At 39.6% G+C, this 16,540-nt stretch overlaps 1 protein-coding gene across 3 annotated transcripts in view; it reads right to left on the bottom strand.

Moving 5' to 3' along the window:
* The window catches only part of RELN (reelin), a 326,208-nt gene that overhangs the window by 167,339 nt on the left and 142,329 nt on the right, over positions 1-16,540 (bottom strand). For all 3 annotated transcript variants that reach the window (XM_079993517.1, XM_079993518.1, XM_079993519.1), the window contains 2 exons: positions 13,372-13,468; positions 11,624-11,675 (listed from right to left, as the gene is read on the bottom strand). In XM_079993517.1, coding sequence (XP_079849643.1) covers positions 11,624-11,675; positions 13,372-13,468 — 149 coding nt within the window. The remainder of the gene's footprint in view (positions 1-11,623; positions 11,676-13,371; positions 13,469-16,540) is intronic.

Genomic DNA, 16,540 nt, shown 5'->3' with positions numbered 1-16,540 from the left:
ACCACCAGGCATGAATATTTCCCTCCATTAAAAAATTAAGTTTCCATTAGCAGTTAACCTAGCTCCAAAGATGCATTCCCATCATTTTTCTTTTGCGGGAATGCTTAGTGAGGTGGGCCTGCACAATTTGTGACTCTGACTCAGCAAGGCAGGGACAGCCTACTAGGAAGAGCCATAAATTGTGACTTGCTCCCATCTGGTGGGATGCAACTGGCTAGGTTGGCTGCAGGTTATGCAGGTCTAGAGGAAGAGGCCATGATTAGGAAAAGTGAGCAAACAAGATCTCCTCCCGACCTCTGCAGCAAGATCATGTTTGTAGAGTGATTAAGGTACTGCCACTGGGTTAGGTACTGAGTTCAGATTTTAATTTCAAATTACAACTGAGAAGTCAAAGGCACGGGGAAATAAATTAATCAGAAGGACTACATCTTCTTAGTTTTCTTTTCAAGAAGTCCTTAAAAGTGAAAGCGCTATATGCACTGAACTTCCATAGGTGCTGAAGGCGAAGATGGAATGGTCTCTTTTAATGGAAAACATTCCTCACACTGTGCTCTTCACTATACATTGAATTGTTAGCTTCAGCAGTTCCTCATACTGTCACAGCTGCAATGTAAATGGTGGTGCAAGGGATGTTCTGTTGTTTGTGACATGTCAGTTACCTCATATGTACAGTTCGAAAAGGTGCCTGTTTTGGAAATCATGGGGCAGCTTGGAAAAGTTCAGCTAGGGTGGTTGTGAAAATGGTGGCGCAAGTAAAGAAGTTAAACATGTCCCACTTAATTAGTTCAATTATTTGTAGATCTAAAAATATACTTCAGGAAAGAAACCAGAATCTGTGATAACACCTTATTTCTTCTCTCCTGTACTTCACCATTTTTTTTTTAAATTGCTAATGATGTTAAAAATAAACTTTCAAACTCTTACAAACATGTACAATATGCTCCAACATCTTTGTATGACTACAGAGGCAAAAGGGCTGTGATTAATTAATGTTGCACAAACAAGGATACATTGCACTTCCAATTAAGCTTTTGAAAATAAACTGACTAGCAACTGCCACTAGTTTATTTTTAATGACACAACTGTTTTCCTCTTTACAGTATTAAAAAGCAAATGAAGTAAGAAAAACATTTATATGCCATTTTTTTACCCACCTGTTGGAACAATCATTTTTACTGGCTGTCATCTGTGCCATTTTCTACATTTCTAGTGCACAGGAATTCCATACTCTAACACGGAGTTATCCATTGTGGTGCCCCTCAGATACTCCCATCATTCCCGACCAATGGCCATGTTGGCTGGAGCTGATGGGTGCCGGAGGGTACTACTCTAAACCATTACGATTTATCTTATTTCAGCGGTGTTCCTATTTAAACTGGTTTATGTTAAATAGTAGAAAGGTACCTGTCCTAAGAAAATGTTCAGAATAAATGCATGAAGTTGGCTCCCTAAGTAGAAATAGTTACATTCTGCTGCTCTTGAATACTGTTCCAGGGCAGCTCCGGGGGGGATGAGAATGGCAGTTTGTGTGTTCCCATGAATACCTGTGCAATCCTCCAATTATGTCATCAGCCGAAGCTGATAGAAGGCATTCCACACCACCGAGGCCACTTGAGCATCAAGTCAGAGCAATGGATCCAGGAATACTATCAAGCTATGTAACCGCTCCTTCAGAGGGAGAACAGGCAACTTTCCATCTATTTGGTCTAGGGAGCCCCCCACTAACAGTTCCCTCAGTCTTATCTGGATTGAGCTTCAGTTTGTTGGCTCTTATCCAGTTCATTACTGAGGCAAGACGATGGTTTAGCACTTCCACTGTCTCACCTGCAGATGTAAAGGAGAAATAGAGCTGAGTGTCATCAGCGTGCTGCTGACAACATACTCCAAAACTCCAGATGACCCCACTCAGTGGTTTCATGTGAATGTTAACCATCATAGGGAATGTGTTTAAACTGCTGCCATACAAATACTTTTAGTTAAGGCAAAATTTGTTTTGGTTTAACATGGAGTCCTTGTTATTCACCCCATGCCTAATTGTCTTACCACACTACTGTTACAGAGAGTTGGCTGGTTCAGTATATAAATTCCAAAGGTTAAACGGCTGTTTAGTGGAGGCAACCAGTGAATAAAAATATCTACTTGGTGGCAATGGTGGAAACCAAAGAAGGAGAGGTGGGTGAGCTGGTTTGCTTTCTTCCCCTCCCTCTCACAGTTCAGGCTAAGATCTGTGCTGTCACACTCATTTATTCCCCTGATTTGATAAACTGAATCTTTGCTCCCTATCCAGGTCAGATCTTGGCCTGACAAGAGCAAAAGGCCCCAGAGATGTGCCTAAAGTTTCATGGTGACAGCTATTCTATTCTGGAAACTTACTAAGTTTGCCTTGGGTTCTGCTTCACTGATGAAAAATTGCCATTCAGCCAATCTAGTTGTTTCTTCCTCTGTTCAAGTAACACAACTTAAATGCACTGTTAAATAACACCAGACAACAACCAGGAAATACATCCATTTCTATTACACTGATTATTCAGGCAAGTACAAAATTAAATGATGGCCACTTAGGGAGCTCCTCAAAAGAGGCTGCATATGTAGTAGATTCTTAGCTGAACTACATGAGTTTTATACTTCCAGGTGTTTGAATGCCTTTGGGACAACAAGCAGAGGCACTTAATTAGACTCTATTGGTAGGTGCCTGAGGGACTAGCCATTGACAATGCCATGTTTATGAAAGGCAGATATACCACCAGCAATTCACAGTATCAAATGGTGTTTTACTCAGCTAAGCAGGATGTCATCTGTGAAAAGAGCAATTTTATGTTTGTTACCATGGGCTGTGGTGGTCTGAACCTCTGGAGAATCACCCAGGAACCACTGCAAGTGATTCAATGGACTGAACAAGGAAAAGAGCTGGCTTTGTACTTCTCTTCAAGAGAAACAAGTCTTCAGACAGAAATCAGACAAATAAGAGCATGCCTGTGCAAAATTACAAACATTCTATTGCATATTGTTTGAATAGTGAGATGAAAATAGAATATGGTACAACCCCACTCTATCTAATGTCATCAATGCATGTATGTTAGTTGGCTGCTTCTGTTTATTTGGTTAGTTCAGTAACTAGTTTTAATTACGATAATGGCTTCTGTTACTAATGCCAGGTAGTTGGTGTGAATGAATGAGCTTTCAGGGAATTAAAGCTGTGATTTCGTATTCTTATTTACTCTCATTTACTTGGATACTTAAGGAATGAAAGAGGAAATGTGCAGAGCAGCTGTTAGCTAGGTTGAAGCAACCATCTCAGCGCTATAGCTCAAACTGATGGGACTTTTAGTCCTTGGACAAGTCACATCATGCTATTAAATTATGTGCTGCAGCACTAAGTCTTTATGGGGCATTTTAGTCATTTTATAGAGACCTTAAAGCATGTTTGTTTCATGCTCTCCTAGCATATTAACAATTAATTCCATGTATTGTTTCCAAATAGGTACCAATCCTCAAAACTCTAGGGTTGTGTTTGGGATTTTGTTTTCAACTGAGACAGTATATGAATTCAATGATAAACAATTATTATCATCCAAGCACTTTGCATATCTTATACATTTGTAAAAAACAACAAAGGGAATAAAAATCAGATTTGTCAAAATGCCCAAGTTTTAATGCCATCTGTAGAAATACTAGGTCAGGTTTTCAACAACAAAAACTCTCACGCCTTTGATTTCACCTTCTCCTCCCATGTCACAAAGGGCTGAATGTTAACTGTTTTGTAAAATGGATAAATGGTTAAATTAAAAAGCAGGCTCTTCCTGCTAAATACCAATGTGAAAAATCTGAACCAAATTATAAATGTTTGATGAGCCTTTTCCATGAGAATAGTGACTATTTAGAATGAAAACAGTCTGTAGGCTGACCTATAATTGCTACAGATTCTAGCTCACTACCATTCAGGGCATGGCCCCATCTTCTGCCTCTGGCATAGTGGGTGGTGTGAGTCCAGGCTATTTAAACTGACCCAGACCAAATTGTCTTCCACATTGCACTGCTGACCTCCCCCCTGTTAAAATTGTACTTGCTGTGGAATGAGGTTGTTCACTGATTAATGGAGCTAGGAGCTTTTTTCTCATACTCTCTCTCTCATCTATCTATCTATCTATCTATCTATCTATCTATCATTATATTACACAATATTACACAAATATTTTCATGTCATCTTCCAGAACTGACGGTATGAGCTCCCTGGCCTGAAATCTTCACTCAGTTGGCCTACAGCTGTAAGGTTTTCACCTTTCCCATAGCGAAGATTTGAGTGTCGCGTGATAATTATGTCCCGGATTGTCAGAACGTTTTTGTAGGGTAGAGCCTTGGGAAGATCCATAGCTTGTGAGGAGATCCCCATAAGGGGATTTGGGGGAGCCAATTTTTAAGTCCTTAGTCCTAGCTTGGGGGACCTGATCAAATAGCTACGAGAAAAATTAACTACAGAAGAAATGCTGTTGCAATGTGATATTGCAAGGCAAGTTATTGTTTTAAAATCTGTTTATAATGCAGCATTTATTATAACAACAACAACAACAACAACTAATTCAATCATGGCAGCTGCTTCTACCAAGTTTAGGAAACTTGGTATCCTAAACTGGAATGCAGATTTCTTAAGGCTTCACTGCTTTACTCTTTTTTCCTAAATGTTCAAAGTGGCATAGACATGCTAGAGCAAAAGTATACATATACACTATGATCTTGCAGTAGCAAACAAACTACTTTCAGACTGAGGGAGCCAGCGTTTGTCCACAGACAGCTTGTGGTCATGTGGCCAGCATGACTAAACCGCTTCTACTTGCATTGGCATGCTTTCAAACTGCTAGGTTGGCAAGAGCTGGGACAGAGCAAAGGGAGCTCACCCTCGGTGGTGCTGCCAGGCTGCCAGAAGTCCAGGTTTGAGACCTCTGATGCCTTTCATTCTCATAGCATGCTTCAGTTCCCAAGTCTGAGTTATTTGCCATTGTGGGAGGTCACTGGGCTACACCAGCTCACATACCTACTCATTTTGTCTTGTACCTTCCATTACTTGTTGCACTCCTCATCCTTTTATTCACCTGTGACTTTGACCCAAGGATTTTTGCATGCTTTACAGCCTTATCAACTGTCTACCTCTTCTTCCACAGCAGTCGGTATGCCACCATAATCTCATTCTGCCGAGACCTAGACAATGAGCCACTGTCAGTAAGTGGCATGCCAGGCAAATCTTGTGGCTGTTCAAGTGCTCGGCAAAATGTCAAAGTGATGTTGACAAAAGACTAAATTTATCCCATTGGTCTCCAGATGCTGGGCTGATTTTCATTCTTGATTCCGTAGCCCACATTGTTGCTCTACCACACAAGTAGCTGTAGATTAGCCACAGCACTTGGAGGACCATTTTCTGTTATGGAATTTGGCATGAATGAATGTCTTTGTGTGGGAGTCTGTGGAAAAAGCTTAGTCATAGGGAAGAAATATTTGTTCAGGAAGGAAACACATCTCCCTTTCGAGCTCTCATTTAAGAAGATTACGAGACGAGCCAACTCTAAAATGAATATCAACATTCACCCGCAGGCCGTACCCTGGGCTTTATATCATGAGGGAATGAAGTGGCTGAATTTAGTCTGGTGAGAAAATAATTAAAAGAACAAGTGCTTAGCTGCTTTAAAATAAAATTCTAGAAGTTTCATACCTGGTATAAACAATTGCTATAATTAAGCTGAAACAATGCAAATCTATAGAGGTGTGCAGCCCTTGAAGAGGTTTACATAACCCCCCTCTACGTTTTATTTCAGTAAATGCATTAAGCCTGTTGAGAACCTGCAGCCTCTACAATGACGACAGCCACCTTCCCATCAGCCTCAATGGCTTACAAAGAGTAGAAGACTCAGTTAAACCAATTATTCATTGTTCTTGTTCAAACCAATCAATGTATTGAACCAGCCAACAGACCTCGTAACAAAACTTATACTTTCCATTGAAAATGATATCCAAGATCAAATAACTCATATCGACAGATAGAGAAATGTAATTACATTTAGTTGAATAAGCTTTTTGCTAATGTTTTCATTGTTCTGGTTTGGATGTAATGCTAAGCCATAGTTTAGCATTAAAGGAATTAACCACAAGTGAGGGATCTTTAGAGCCATTACAGCCTGACACATTATGGGCAGATTCACAAATTAATGAGTCCTGCTTACTTTTTAATAAGATAAAGAGAATAGAAATGCACAGAGGAGTGTAAAATTGACAGATACTCTAGTTAAAGCTACAAAAAATAATTTCTGTAATAGTTAGCTGGTGATTCATGATCTTAAGTGTTGTTGTGGGGTATGTGTGTGTATGTAATTTGTTACATGGCATGGCATACATGGTTCTCCTTCCCATTTTTATCTCTGATAAGTAGACTAGGTGAAGGTAAAGGGACCCCTGACCATTAGGTCCAGTCGTGGCCGACTCTGGGGTTGTGGCACTCATCTCACTTTATTGGCCGAGGGAGCCGGTGTACAGCTTCCGGGTTATGTGGCCAGCATGACTAAGCTGCTTCTGGCGAACCAGAGCAGCACACGGAAACGCCGTTTACCTTCCCGCCGGAGCGGTACCTTTTTATCTACTTGCACTTTGATGTGCTTTCGAACTGCTAGGTTGGCAGGAGCAGGGACCAAGCAACAGGAGCTCACACCGTTGTGGGGATTCGAACTGCTGACCTTCTGATCAGCAAGTCCTAGGCTCTGTGGTTTAACCCACAGCACCACCCGCATCCCTAAAAGCCATGAACCTACAAAAATGCACATAAACACAAAATTTTGCAAAAGAATTTATGTTATTGTATTGGGTAAATCTTTTTTTGTTTTTTGTTTGCATCCAGTTCATGGACCCCTTGAAGCCAATCCTAGACCCCATAAGAGTTCATGGAATGCAGGTTAAGAACCCCAGCACTGGAGCATGTGGTGGGGTTGTCTGAAGCTTTTATCAAGCTTCTGTAGACCACCTTTGTGGAGTCCCACCAGCGATTCTCAGGACCCTAGCATCTGCTCTGCTTTGGATATGGCCATATGAGTCAGTAAGAGATAAGCCATTTCTGATTTAGCATTCATATATCAAACATGCTTAGACAATATGTTTTATGTGTCTTTCAATTTACTGTCCAAGGCTGCAATTATACGCCCTTGGAATTGAGCACCATTGAACTCATTTATAAATGACTTGGTTGAAGAAATTGAGGAGATGCTCATCAAATTTGCAGGTGACACCAAACTGGGAGTGGTAGCTAATGCTACAGAAGACAGAATCGGGATTCAGTATGATCTTAACTGATTGGAGAACTGGGCCCAAGCTACATTTGGGTTCTACATTTGGGTAGGAAGAACCAGCTGTACCAAATTAAGACAAGGGACACCTGGATTACATGTAAAAAAGATGTAGGGGTCTTAGTAGATCCCAAGCTTAACACGAGTCAATTGTATGATGCTGCAGCAAAAAAAGCTAATGCTATTTTAGGCTGTGTCAACAGAGGTCTATTGTCCTGATAAAGGGAAGTAATAGTACCACGCTATTCTGCCTTGGTCAGACCACACCTGGAGTCTGGGTGTCACAGTTTAAAAATGACATTGACAAGTTGGAACATGTACACAGAAGGGCTCCCTAGATGACCAGGGGTGTGGAAACCAAGCCTTATGAGGAATGGTTGAGGGAGCTGCGTATGCTTAGCCTGGAAAAGAGGAGACTGAGAGGACATACGACAGCCCTTTTCAAAGGGCTATCACCTGGAAGATGGAGCAAGCTTTTTTTCTCCTGCTCTGGAAGCTAGGACCTGAGCCAATAGATTCACTATACAAGAAAGGAGATTCCAACTAAAGATCAGAAAAAAAAACTTTCTGACAGTAAGAGCTATTAGACAGTGGAATGGACTCCCTTGGCAGCTGGTGGGCTCTGCTTAATTGGAGGTCTTGAAGAAGAGGTCGGAGAAGATGACTCTCGGGGACACCTTTCAACTCTACAATTCTATGTTTCTATGAATGTGAGTGCTACATTATCTGTAAGGATGTACAAATTTTGAAGGCAATAGAAAAAGATTGTAGGATTGCAATTCTGCAGCTGAACATTCCAATTCTTTGACTCATACAAAATGAAACACTTTTTGGTTCCCAAGCTCATGTACAGCCCTACAAAACACCGCTTATACAGAAAACACACTCTGCACACCTTGCTAACACTCCAAAATTAAAATAGTTCTACATGTAAGTAGTTCTTCCCCTAGAACATTTCCCTCTTACCTACTATCTACATATATACTCACTTCAGTCATTAAATCCATTATTATTGTGAGTCACCTTCTACAGATGGGCCATGAATGATCATATTTGGGGGAAGTTCAGGGACATAGCTATGGGGGGAACATTGGCTTTGTGAGTGAGATGCAGAGACTATTTTGGCTAATGAACCATGCTAATATTTCATGGCAGCTGAGCTTTAAAACTCTCGTGTGTTCCTACTCAGCCCTAAACTGTGCAATTAAAATTTTTTGCTGAAAAGATCCCTAAGGTGCTGCCTTTAAATATCTTAATTAGGAGTACTCCCATTGCACATTATAGTAACTCAGAGCATTTAGTCTTGCTGAAATGTAGCAGCATATGAGGAGGGAAATGTGAAATGGCTAGAAATGATTTGGCACTAGGGCAGTCAGCAAGAAAGAACCATTTCAGTTCTGAGTTAAGAAAAACCAGCACTAATTCAGAGGAAACATGCACATCCAGCATCTTAGTGTGAATCTGCAAAGGCTGTTATATGTTGTAGATGTTATCTGTTGTACTCTTTAGGTATAATAATAGTTTCTTGCATCAGTAAGTTCACCCTAAACTCAACTGACAGGAATAATTGTTCACCAGCTAAATAAAATAGCAACAAACTATTAGCAGCTCAATATTTTGGATGCTTGTATTTAGCAGAGCCCCGGACCTATTGAACATGTGGTACTACTTGAAAATGCATTTAATGAAATTTTCTCAGGGAAATTATCCTTTCATATGCATGATCTAAGGAGCTTTGGGATTTAGCATGAAATCTGGGCCATTTTTGCTTAAATCCTTAGTCATTATCCTTTCCTCTAACTCAAATTACTTGATTCATGCCTGGTGTTTTGGCAATGAAAAGGATCTGGATGAAAGATGTGTATTAAGTTGTTGCATAGGGTGTTCAATGTGCAGTCTGCTGCTGGCACAATGTAAGATATATTACAGCTTTGCAACAAGCAGATAGAAAGTGTTAGAGCTCAACTGCACAACCAGCAGTCGCTTGAAGTACCTGTTACTGGACTATATGACTTTACACTGCTCCTGGCAGTTTGACTATTTTAATGCTCCCACACATTTTTTTTAAAAAAACCACACACCTTGAACATATTAAAAGCTTCTAACTTCCTTCCCCTCTTTTCACATCTTCATCTCTTTGAACCGTGTCCCTTTCTTTGATCCTCCCTGATATTACAGTGATCATTTCTCACTCCCACCCTGGGCAAAGTTAGTATTTATTTTCTTTACCCTCCGCTACCCTGCATATGAGAGTTTGGTACTTGTATGGGTGGGGGAGAAATTCTGTTTGCTTCACATTTTAACACGAACCTACCTAACGTTTATTTCCCGAAACAACAACACAAACTTAAATGTAACTATCCGTCAAAATTCGTATTTCTCTGAATGTTGTGATGCAATTCTTCAACCCAAAAAATTGGCATATTAGGGGGAAGTGTGCATAATGAAAGGAACATACAAATTGCCTTCTTTTAGGCCAATGTGTGTATCAGAAGAAATATGCACTAAAATGCTGATCAATTTTCATGAGGATTTAAAAAAAACCAAAAACTGAACTTATTGGAAACCCGAATAAGTAAAAGAAAGAAAATTGATACAGTACTTCCATCCATTCCCACCTGCAATAATATATTGCAATGTTGGTGTTGGTGTTTAGTGTTTGACTAGGACTAACAAATCCCTACTTAGCCATGAGCTCAGTGGGTGACTTTGAGTCAATCTCTCTGTCTTGTTGTAATATGCAGTTATTGGCACACATGTTTTACAGCCTGCATTTTTGCTAACCAAAGATTACATTATCTTTTTTGTAAGGAAACCAAGTTCTTTCTTTTTAAGTCATTTGGAACATTATTTTTCTTTTCTCTTTTTACTGCCAATGGATGGAAACTTGCTTTTGAAACTCTTGTGAGTAAAATATTCATTTGTTTGCATTGTTGAGTGTCTGTGATTTATTCTAGCCTAAGTATTTTCATGGGCAACATTTGTTTAAAGGTGGATGAGGGCAGACCTAAATCTAACTAAGTTTTAATGTGCTTGGAGCAATCACCATTATGACTTTTTTAATTAGGCACAACTGATTCCAGTGCTGAATGCTTTGGTGGAATGCATTTCTCACATTATTACTTAGCTCATATAAAAGCCCACTTTCTATTATATTTTGCACTCTATGGCTGGTGCACACTGGACAGATGGAAAGCAGACTTTCCTTTCTTTTCTCAGGCACATGAGTATCACGATGAACAAGATCAGTGGTGAGCAGAAAGCAACATATTGTGACTGAGAGATGCCAATATCACAACTGACCCCTTAGCTGCCTTACTAATTACAAGTGGTATTCCAAGTGATATTAAAGTAATATTTAAATGTCTGATAAATAAGTCAATGTAAACGTATTACACATTTTTGGAACCTTCTGGCATCTAGATTTAATTCAAAGTAGAGGAGAAGCAGTGTCAATCTAATTGATAGTTTTCATTTCCAGCAAGTATCTCCACAGTTTAATCACAACTCTACTGAGGTATACCCTGCTAGAAGAATTACTTGTTAAAATGAGAATTTAATTTAGAAATACATTTCTAGAATTCCACAGAGGAAACAGTCAACATTGCTTCTTTGGTCTTATTGAGTTATCTATACACTAAAAAGTTTTCCTCCAGCACACATTTAATTGAATCATGTCTTCAAAAAATTAATACTTTTCTATGCCTGTCAAAAACCACAAGTCACCACTTGCCTTCTTTGCTTAATACATCATACAAATGTGCAGTAATTCTCAGCAGGGTTTAACTAGTTGCCCACACAGTTTTGATGATGGGAGGACTTCAGCATGACCATAGCTGTATTGCGACATGATAGGATTAAAATGTGTATTGGCTGAATATATATGAATGATGTAATTCTGCATTCATTAAACACCTCTGGATAAATACAAAATAATGAGCTAAAATAAAAGGTATGTTTAAAACGGTGACTGTTTGGTTCTCAACCTTGGGCCCCCAGATTTTTCTGGCCTACAGCTCCCATGATCCCTAGCTCACAGGACCAGTAGTCAGGGATGATGGGAGTTGTAGGCCAAAAACACCTGGGGACCCAAGGTTGAGATCAAGGAAAGCAGATATTTACGCTCTCAAAGTTTCAGACATATCTCCTTTTCCAGCACACACTGAACTAATTACTACATGGAAATTTACTGATAACTTTTCATGATATACTTTTTTTTTAAAAAAAAGACTAAAAACTTGAGATGTATTTTTCATTTCTAAAATGTATATTTTTTAAACTGAAGACACTATATATGAACTTACCAATAGAAAACTGGAGTACAGAAGCTGTGGTTGTATTAAGGCCATTCGTAGTCTATGGAGAAGGGAAAAGAAGAAATGTTGCATTGAATCAGCAAACTAATTAGTTTATTGTAGTTTTCTTGGAAATACAAATGAGAATCTTTGAACCCTGTAAGTTTAATGCCTTGGACTCTGTTCCAGTTACTTTCAACAGCGGCAAGCTCAGAAATGAAGGATATTTTATTTTCTGCTTTTCCAACTATTGTTATCTTACCATATGCAAGTTATAAATTCTTTGCTTTTGTCATAATTATGAAATGAACATGTGATTTTTAAATTTATTTTGCACCCTTATCATCTTATCTACAAATTAAGCATTCTAAATAGTAAACAAATAACAGATTATTGCTTTTGTGAGTGGTTATTTTTGAGCATGAATATAGTTTAAAGCAGTGTTTTATTTTAGGCAATCCAAATAATGATGTGCAACCTTTATTATTATTAATTTTTTAAAGTTATTTTTAACAGGACTCATGGTCTCAAGTTATCCATTGCACCTATTAACATGGAACATGCATTATTTATCAAGAGTCACGTGCAATTGTGCCAGAAAGAATTAACTGGCTGGGGGTTTTATCCAGGCTTTTATTTTTTATTTTTTTATAATATTTATTAAATTTTAGTTTAACAATAAAATACATAGATAATAACACAATCTTTTCCAATTCCACATTTCATATTCATCTTTGGACTTCCTCACAACCCTTGTTCCTGCTTTCTAAACTCATAAATTTTACCAGCAAATTATTAACTTGGTTTAATTCATATAATATAATTTTCCAATATTAATATCTCAAATTTTGGGATTTAACATACTCTTATTGAAACTTAATCATAAAATGTTACTTATCCAAAATTTATCTTTTCGTCTTCCAATTAAATTTAAATTTATATTCTTTATAACTAGTTTGTTGAAGCCATGTTTTTGCTAATCTTACATCTTTCTTAACATTCATACAATTTACAATATTTTTGTAGATAGTCCTTAAATTTCTTCCAGTCTTCCTCCACCAGTTCTTCTCCCAGGTCTCGGATTCTGCCAGTCATCTCCGCCAATTCCATATAGTGGTTTTATCCAGGCTTTTAAATATATATATAATATTTTAAATTCTGCATAGTTAATGGAGTAAGCAACTTCAAATGAGAAAGTTTCACAGTTCGTATCTCCATTTTTGAATGCCCACACGATGAAAGCAGCAGCCATACTGGTGCTCGTTTATCCTCTAATATATCCTTCCTCTTTAGAGCATTATATACTGCCATTGGATGGCTCATCCTGTGATGCTGCCAGCACAGCACTTGCTGTGCAGCCAGCACCTTAGATGATTAATTCCACTTTGCAAGTCTGTCTTGGCTTGAATGCTGAAACAAAGCAACGAATACACCAGTGCTGCTTAAGACTGAAATCTTAAGGTTGCATTTCTGGGAATAAGACTTACTGAATTCAACAAGACTTACTTCTGAGTGGAAATGGTTAGGATTGTGATGTAAGGCAATAATATATAAAGGTATAAATCTGAAAGGGTATATTGGAATGCAATGTACATTCCATTGGGGAGAAGCACAAGTACGCAATGGGGGCTAAGGAAAAGAGCCAGAACGCCCCCCCCAACTGTAACGTTGACAGTGACATGTAAAGAAAACTGACAGTTTCTGAACTGAAAACTTGAATTTCCACAAATCAGTCAATTTCGCAAACAGCCACTTACCAATTCTCTTGGCCCATATGGCTCACAGAAAGTGACAGCACTGCCATGCATAATTACACCACATTGGTCTCCAACCTCACAATTACTACATTCAAACCTGCAGGAAAACAGAACACAGTCGCGTTGAAAATGCTGAAAAGCAAATTAGAGGCTTGAAAATTCTGACTTTGGGAAGGAAAGGTCTGTTTAGGAGTCCCCAAACTCAAGTTAATGAACAAATTACCATCCAAAGCAGAATTGTTATTTGGCTTGCCTATAAGACGCTCCATTTAATCTTGCACCACTTTCCCCACCAACAAAACATCCTCATGTTAATTCAAAATATTTAAAACAAGTGAGTGGGGTTTTTTTCCTCAACTACGGTCATGTTTTAGTTTTCAAATATAACAAATATAATATTGCAAGAGCTACTGTGTGGCATTACAGTAAGGATAACTTTGAAACAGATTTTATTTCTAAGCACAGTATATGTAAGTAGGAGGAAAACAGCTAATTGAGTCTTGGCATCACCATGGACTGATGGCAAGAGGACTAAAGTGTCCCATTATTAACCCAGCACCACTTCTTTAGTCCAATAACAGTCTATTCTTTCGACTATTTAAATGATTCTAATAGTATTTTTTATTCAAACAAAACAACTAATTCTGCTACTTATTTTGCACCCAAGGTGTGATGGGCAGTGTTGAACACCTGCATAGCATGGACCTGTTTAGAAACCCCTACGCAGTAAGAGCTGCTTTGCACTTGCAGATTAGCAATGACACAGTGTGCATTTGCAGCATTCCCTGTAATGCAGAAGGGAGGTAGACATATTGTTACCACCCCAATCTCTGAGTTGTGAGAGACTCCTGGGGTTCCGGTTTTACCAAGGGCTCCCTTTCCTTGGAGCAGGGGTCTGCAACCCGCGGCTCCGGAGCCGCATGTGGCTCTTTTACACCTTTGCCGTGGCTCCGGGGCGGATACTAGCAAGGGGAGGAGGCGCATTGTGCGCCCCAACACTCCCCACTGTGGCGGGCGCTGTACTGGCTGTGACGTCGCATGGGGGTGGTGCGTGCGTTAGTCATCACCTTCCCGCCCGCCCACCCGCTACATTGTAAGGGGCATGTACACTGATCACTGCATTGAAAGGGGGCATGTACGCTGGTTGTTTTGAAGGGGAGTGAAGAACACACACACAAAAAAGGTAACTTGTTAATTTAACATTTATTTCTATGAGGAGGATTAATTCTGAGGGGTCAAACATGTGTTCGCTGGGTTCCTGCACGCTGCATCCGCCTCTATCATGGCATGGCAACAGGCCCTGCAGGATCCGATACCGCAGTTCAACTGTCAACTCCAGATCACCCAGGATGCGGTGCCCAGCCCCCCCAGGACTTGCAAGCGAGGAAATCGTAATGGACCAGTGACGTGGGGCCAAATAAAATCACTTTCCTCTCAAGCTGAACAGCTTAGAAAGGAACAGCAGCTGGAAGCAACCCCTGATAACTTGCTTCTGTGTCTCATATCCTGCCTTAATATGAATTCCATGATAGTGCTCATTCTCAGTGTTTTGTTTTTGCCCCTTTCTGCTTCCGCTCCTGATAGCGGTGGTTCCACACCAATAAATGTGTGGGAATCTTTTGCAAAAACCCTCAATGTTTCTTCCTTTTGCCTAATCCAGCAGGTATCAATAGGTGAAATTCTTGGCTCTTGCCTTATCCCTGTTTGTCATGACCCTCTCGATGTGCAAAATGATACCTGATTTTATTCATCCCTACCCCAAAATGATTCTCTCCGCACCCTTGGTTATTCCGGTTACCACAACTGGGGTAACCAAGTGCGCCGACGCCCATCTCTAGCCATTGATTTGTTGACCCCATACGTGGCTTCCTTTAATGTCACTTGTGCCCGTATGGTCAATTGCACAAAAACCAACTGTGTGGAAATGGGCAAGGATAACTTTAATTGCTCTAATTATGTAAATATTTCCTATGTATATAAATATACAGAGCTGCCTGAAGGCTGGTTCTGGTCGTGCCCAGGCTATACATTTAATTATATTCCAGCAAATATCAGCCATGGCACGCCTTGTTGCTTAAGCCGTTTGTCCATCATTTTACCCAAAAACCATCATTTGTCCCGCTCTAAATATCGCCGCTCTGTGGAATTGACTGATTGTGACGATTCTGTTTCTCTCCCTAGCAGATCTGAATATATTTCTCTAGCTGTCTCTCTCTTAGGAGTCCCTGGATTGGCTGTACGGAATAGCAGGAATATTAACTCTTTAGCTTGCTCCGCAGCAAAAGCCTTGAATTCTACTTCACAGACTCTTCACCTTCTGAATAAAGAACAGAGTGAACTTCGTCACAGACTCTTACAAAACCGCACTGCAATTGATTATTTATTAATGCTTCATCATTATGGTTGTGAACAAGTGAATGACATGTATTGTTTCAATATTACTAATAATTCCAAAGTTATTCATACGCAAATCACTCATTTGCAAAATCTCACACACCACATCAAACAGGACGTTGGATTTTCTGGCCTCTGGGATTCGTTTACCCAGTGGCTCACTAGCTGGTTACCAAATCTGAATTGGCTTCGTAATCTTTTTCAATATGCTATTGTCGTAATATGTGTATTGATTTTGCTATGTTGCTTCATCCAATGCATTCCTGGTCTCGTGCGCCTTTGGTCACAGTGTTTTTCTCCTCCTTTGCCACCCAATAAAATTATTGCTGCCTACTTTGCGAAATGGCAGCACCAACAGTAAATAATAGGGGAAATGTGGACGGATTTATTTCGGGCATGCATTGGCAAACCACGTGTCCTGAAATACTTTTGTCCCATTCACCCTGAAATCACATAGCTACGCCGCTGGGCGGACTTATTTCGGGCATGCGCTGGCAAACCACACATCCTGAAGTACTTTTGTCCCTATCACCCTTAAATAAAAGAAAAGGGGGAGATGAAGGAAAGTTTTGCTTTTGCACACACCGCTCACCGCTCCAAGCTGAAATATTCCTAGAATGTTCAGTTCACACTGAGTTCATGAAAAACATGGTATTCTGACCTGTTCTTAATGCATAGTTGATCACATCTACGGAACACGATTGCTATGTCCTTTTAAGTCTTACATTATCAATCATTAAGTAATTGTTTTAGGTCTTGTTCTATTAATCACTAG

The sequence above is a fragment of the Podarcis cretensis genome, assembly GCF_951804945.1.
Source record: "Podarcis cretensis genome assembly, chromosome: 10".
Taxonomy (NCBI): domain Eukaryota; kingdom Metazoa; phylum Chordata; class Lepidosauria; order Squamata; family Lacertidae; genus Podarcis; species Podarcis cretensis.
Note: the sequence above shows the minus strand (reverse complement) of the source record. Positions and strands in the feature narration are given on the sequence as shown.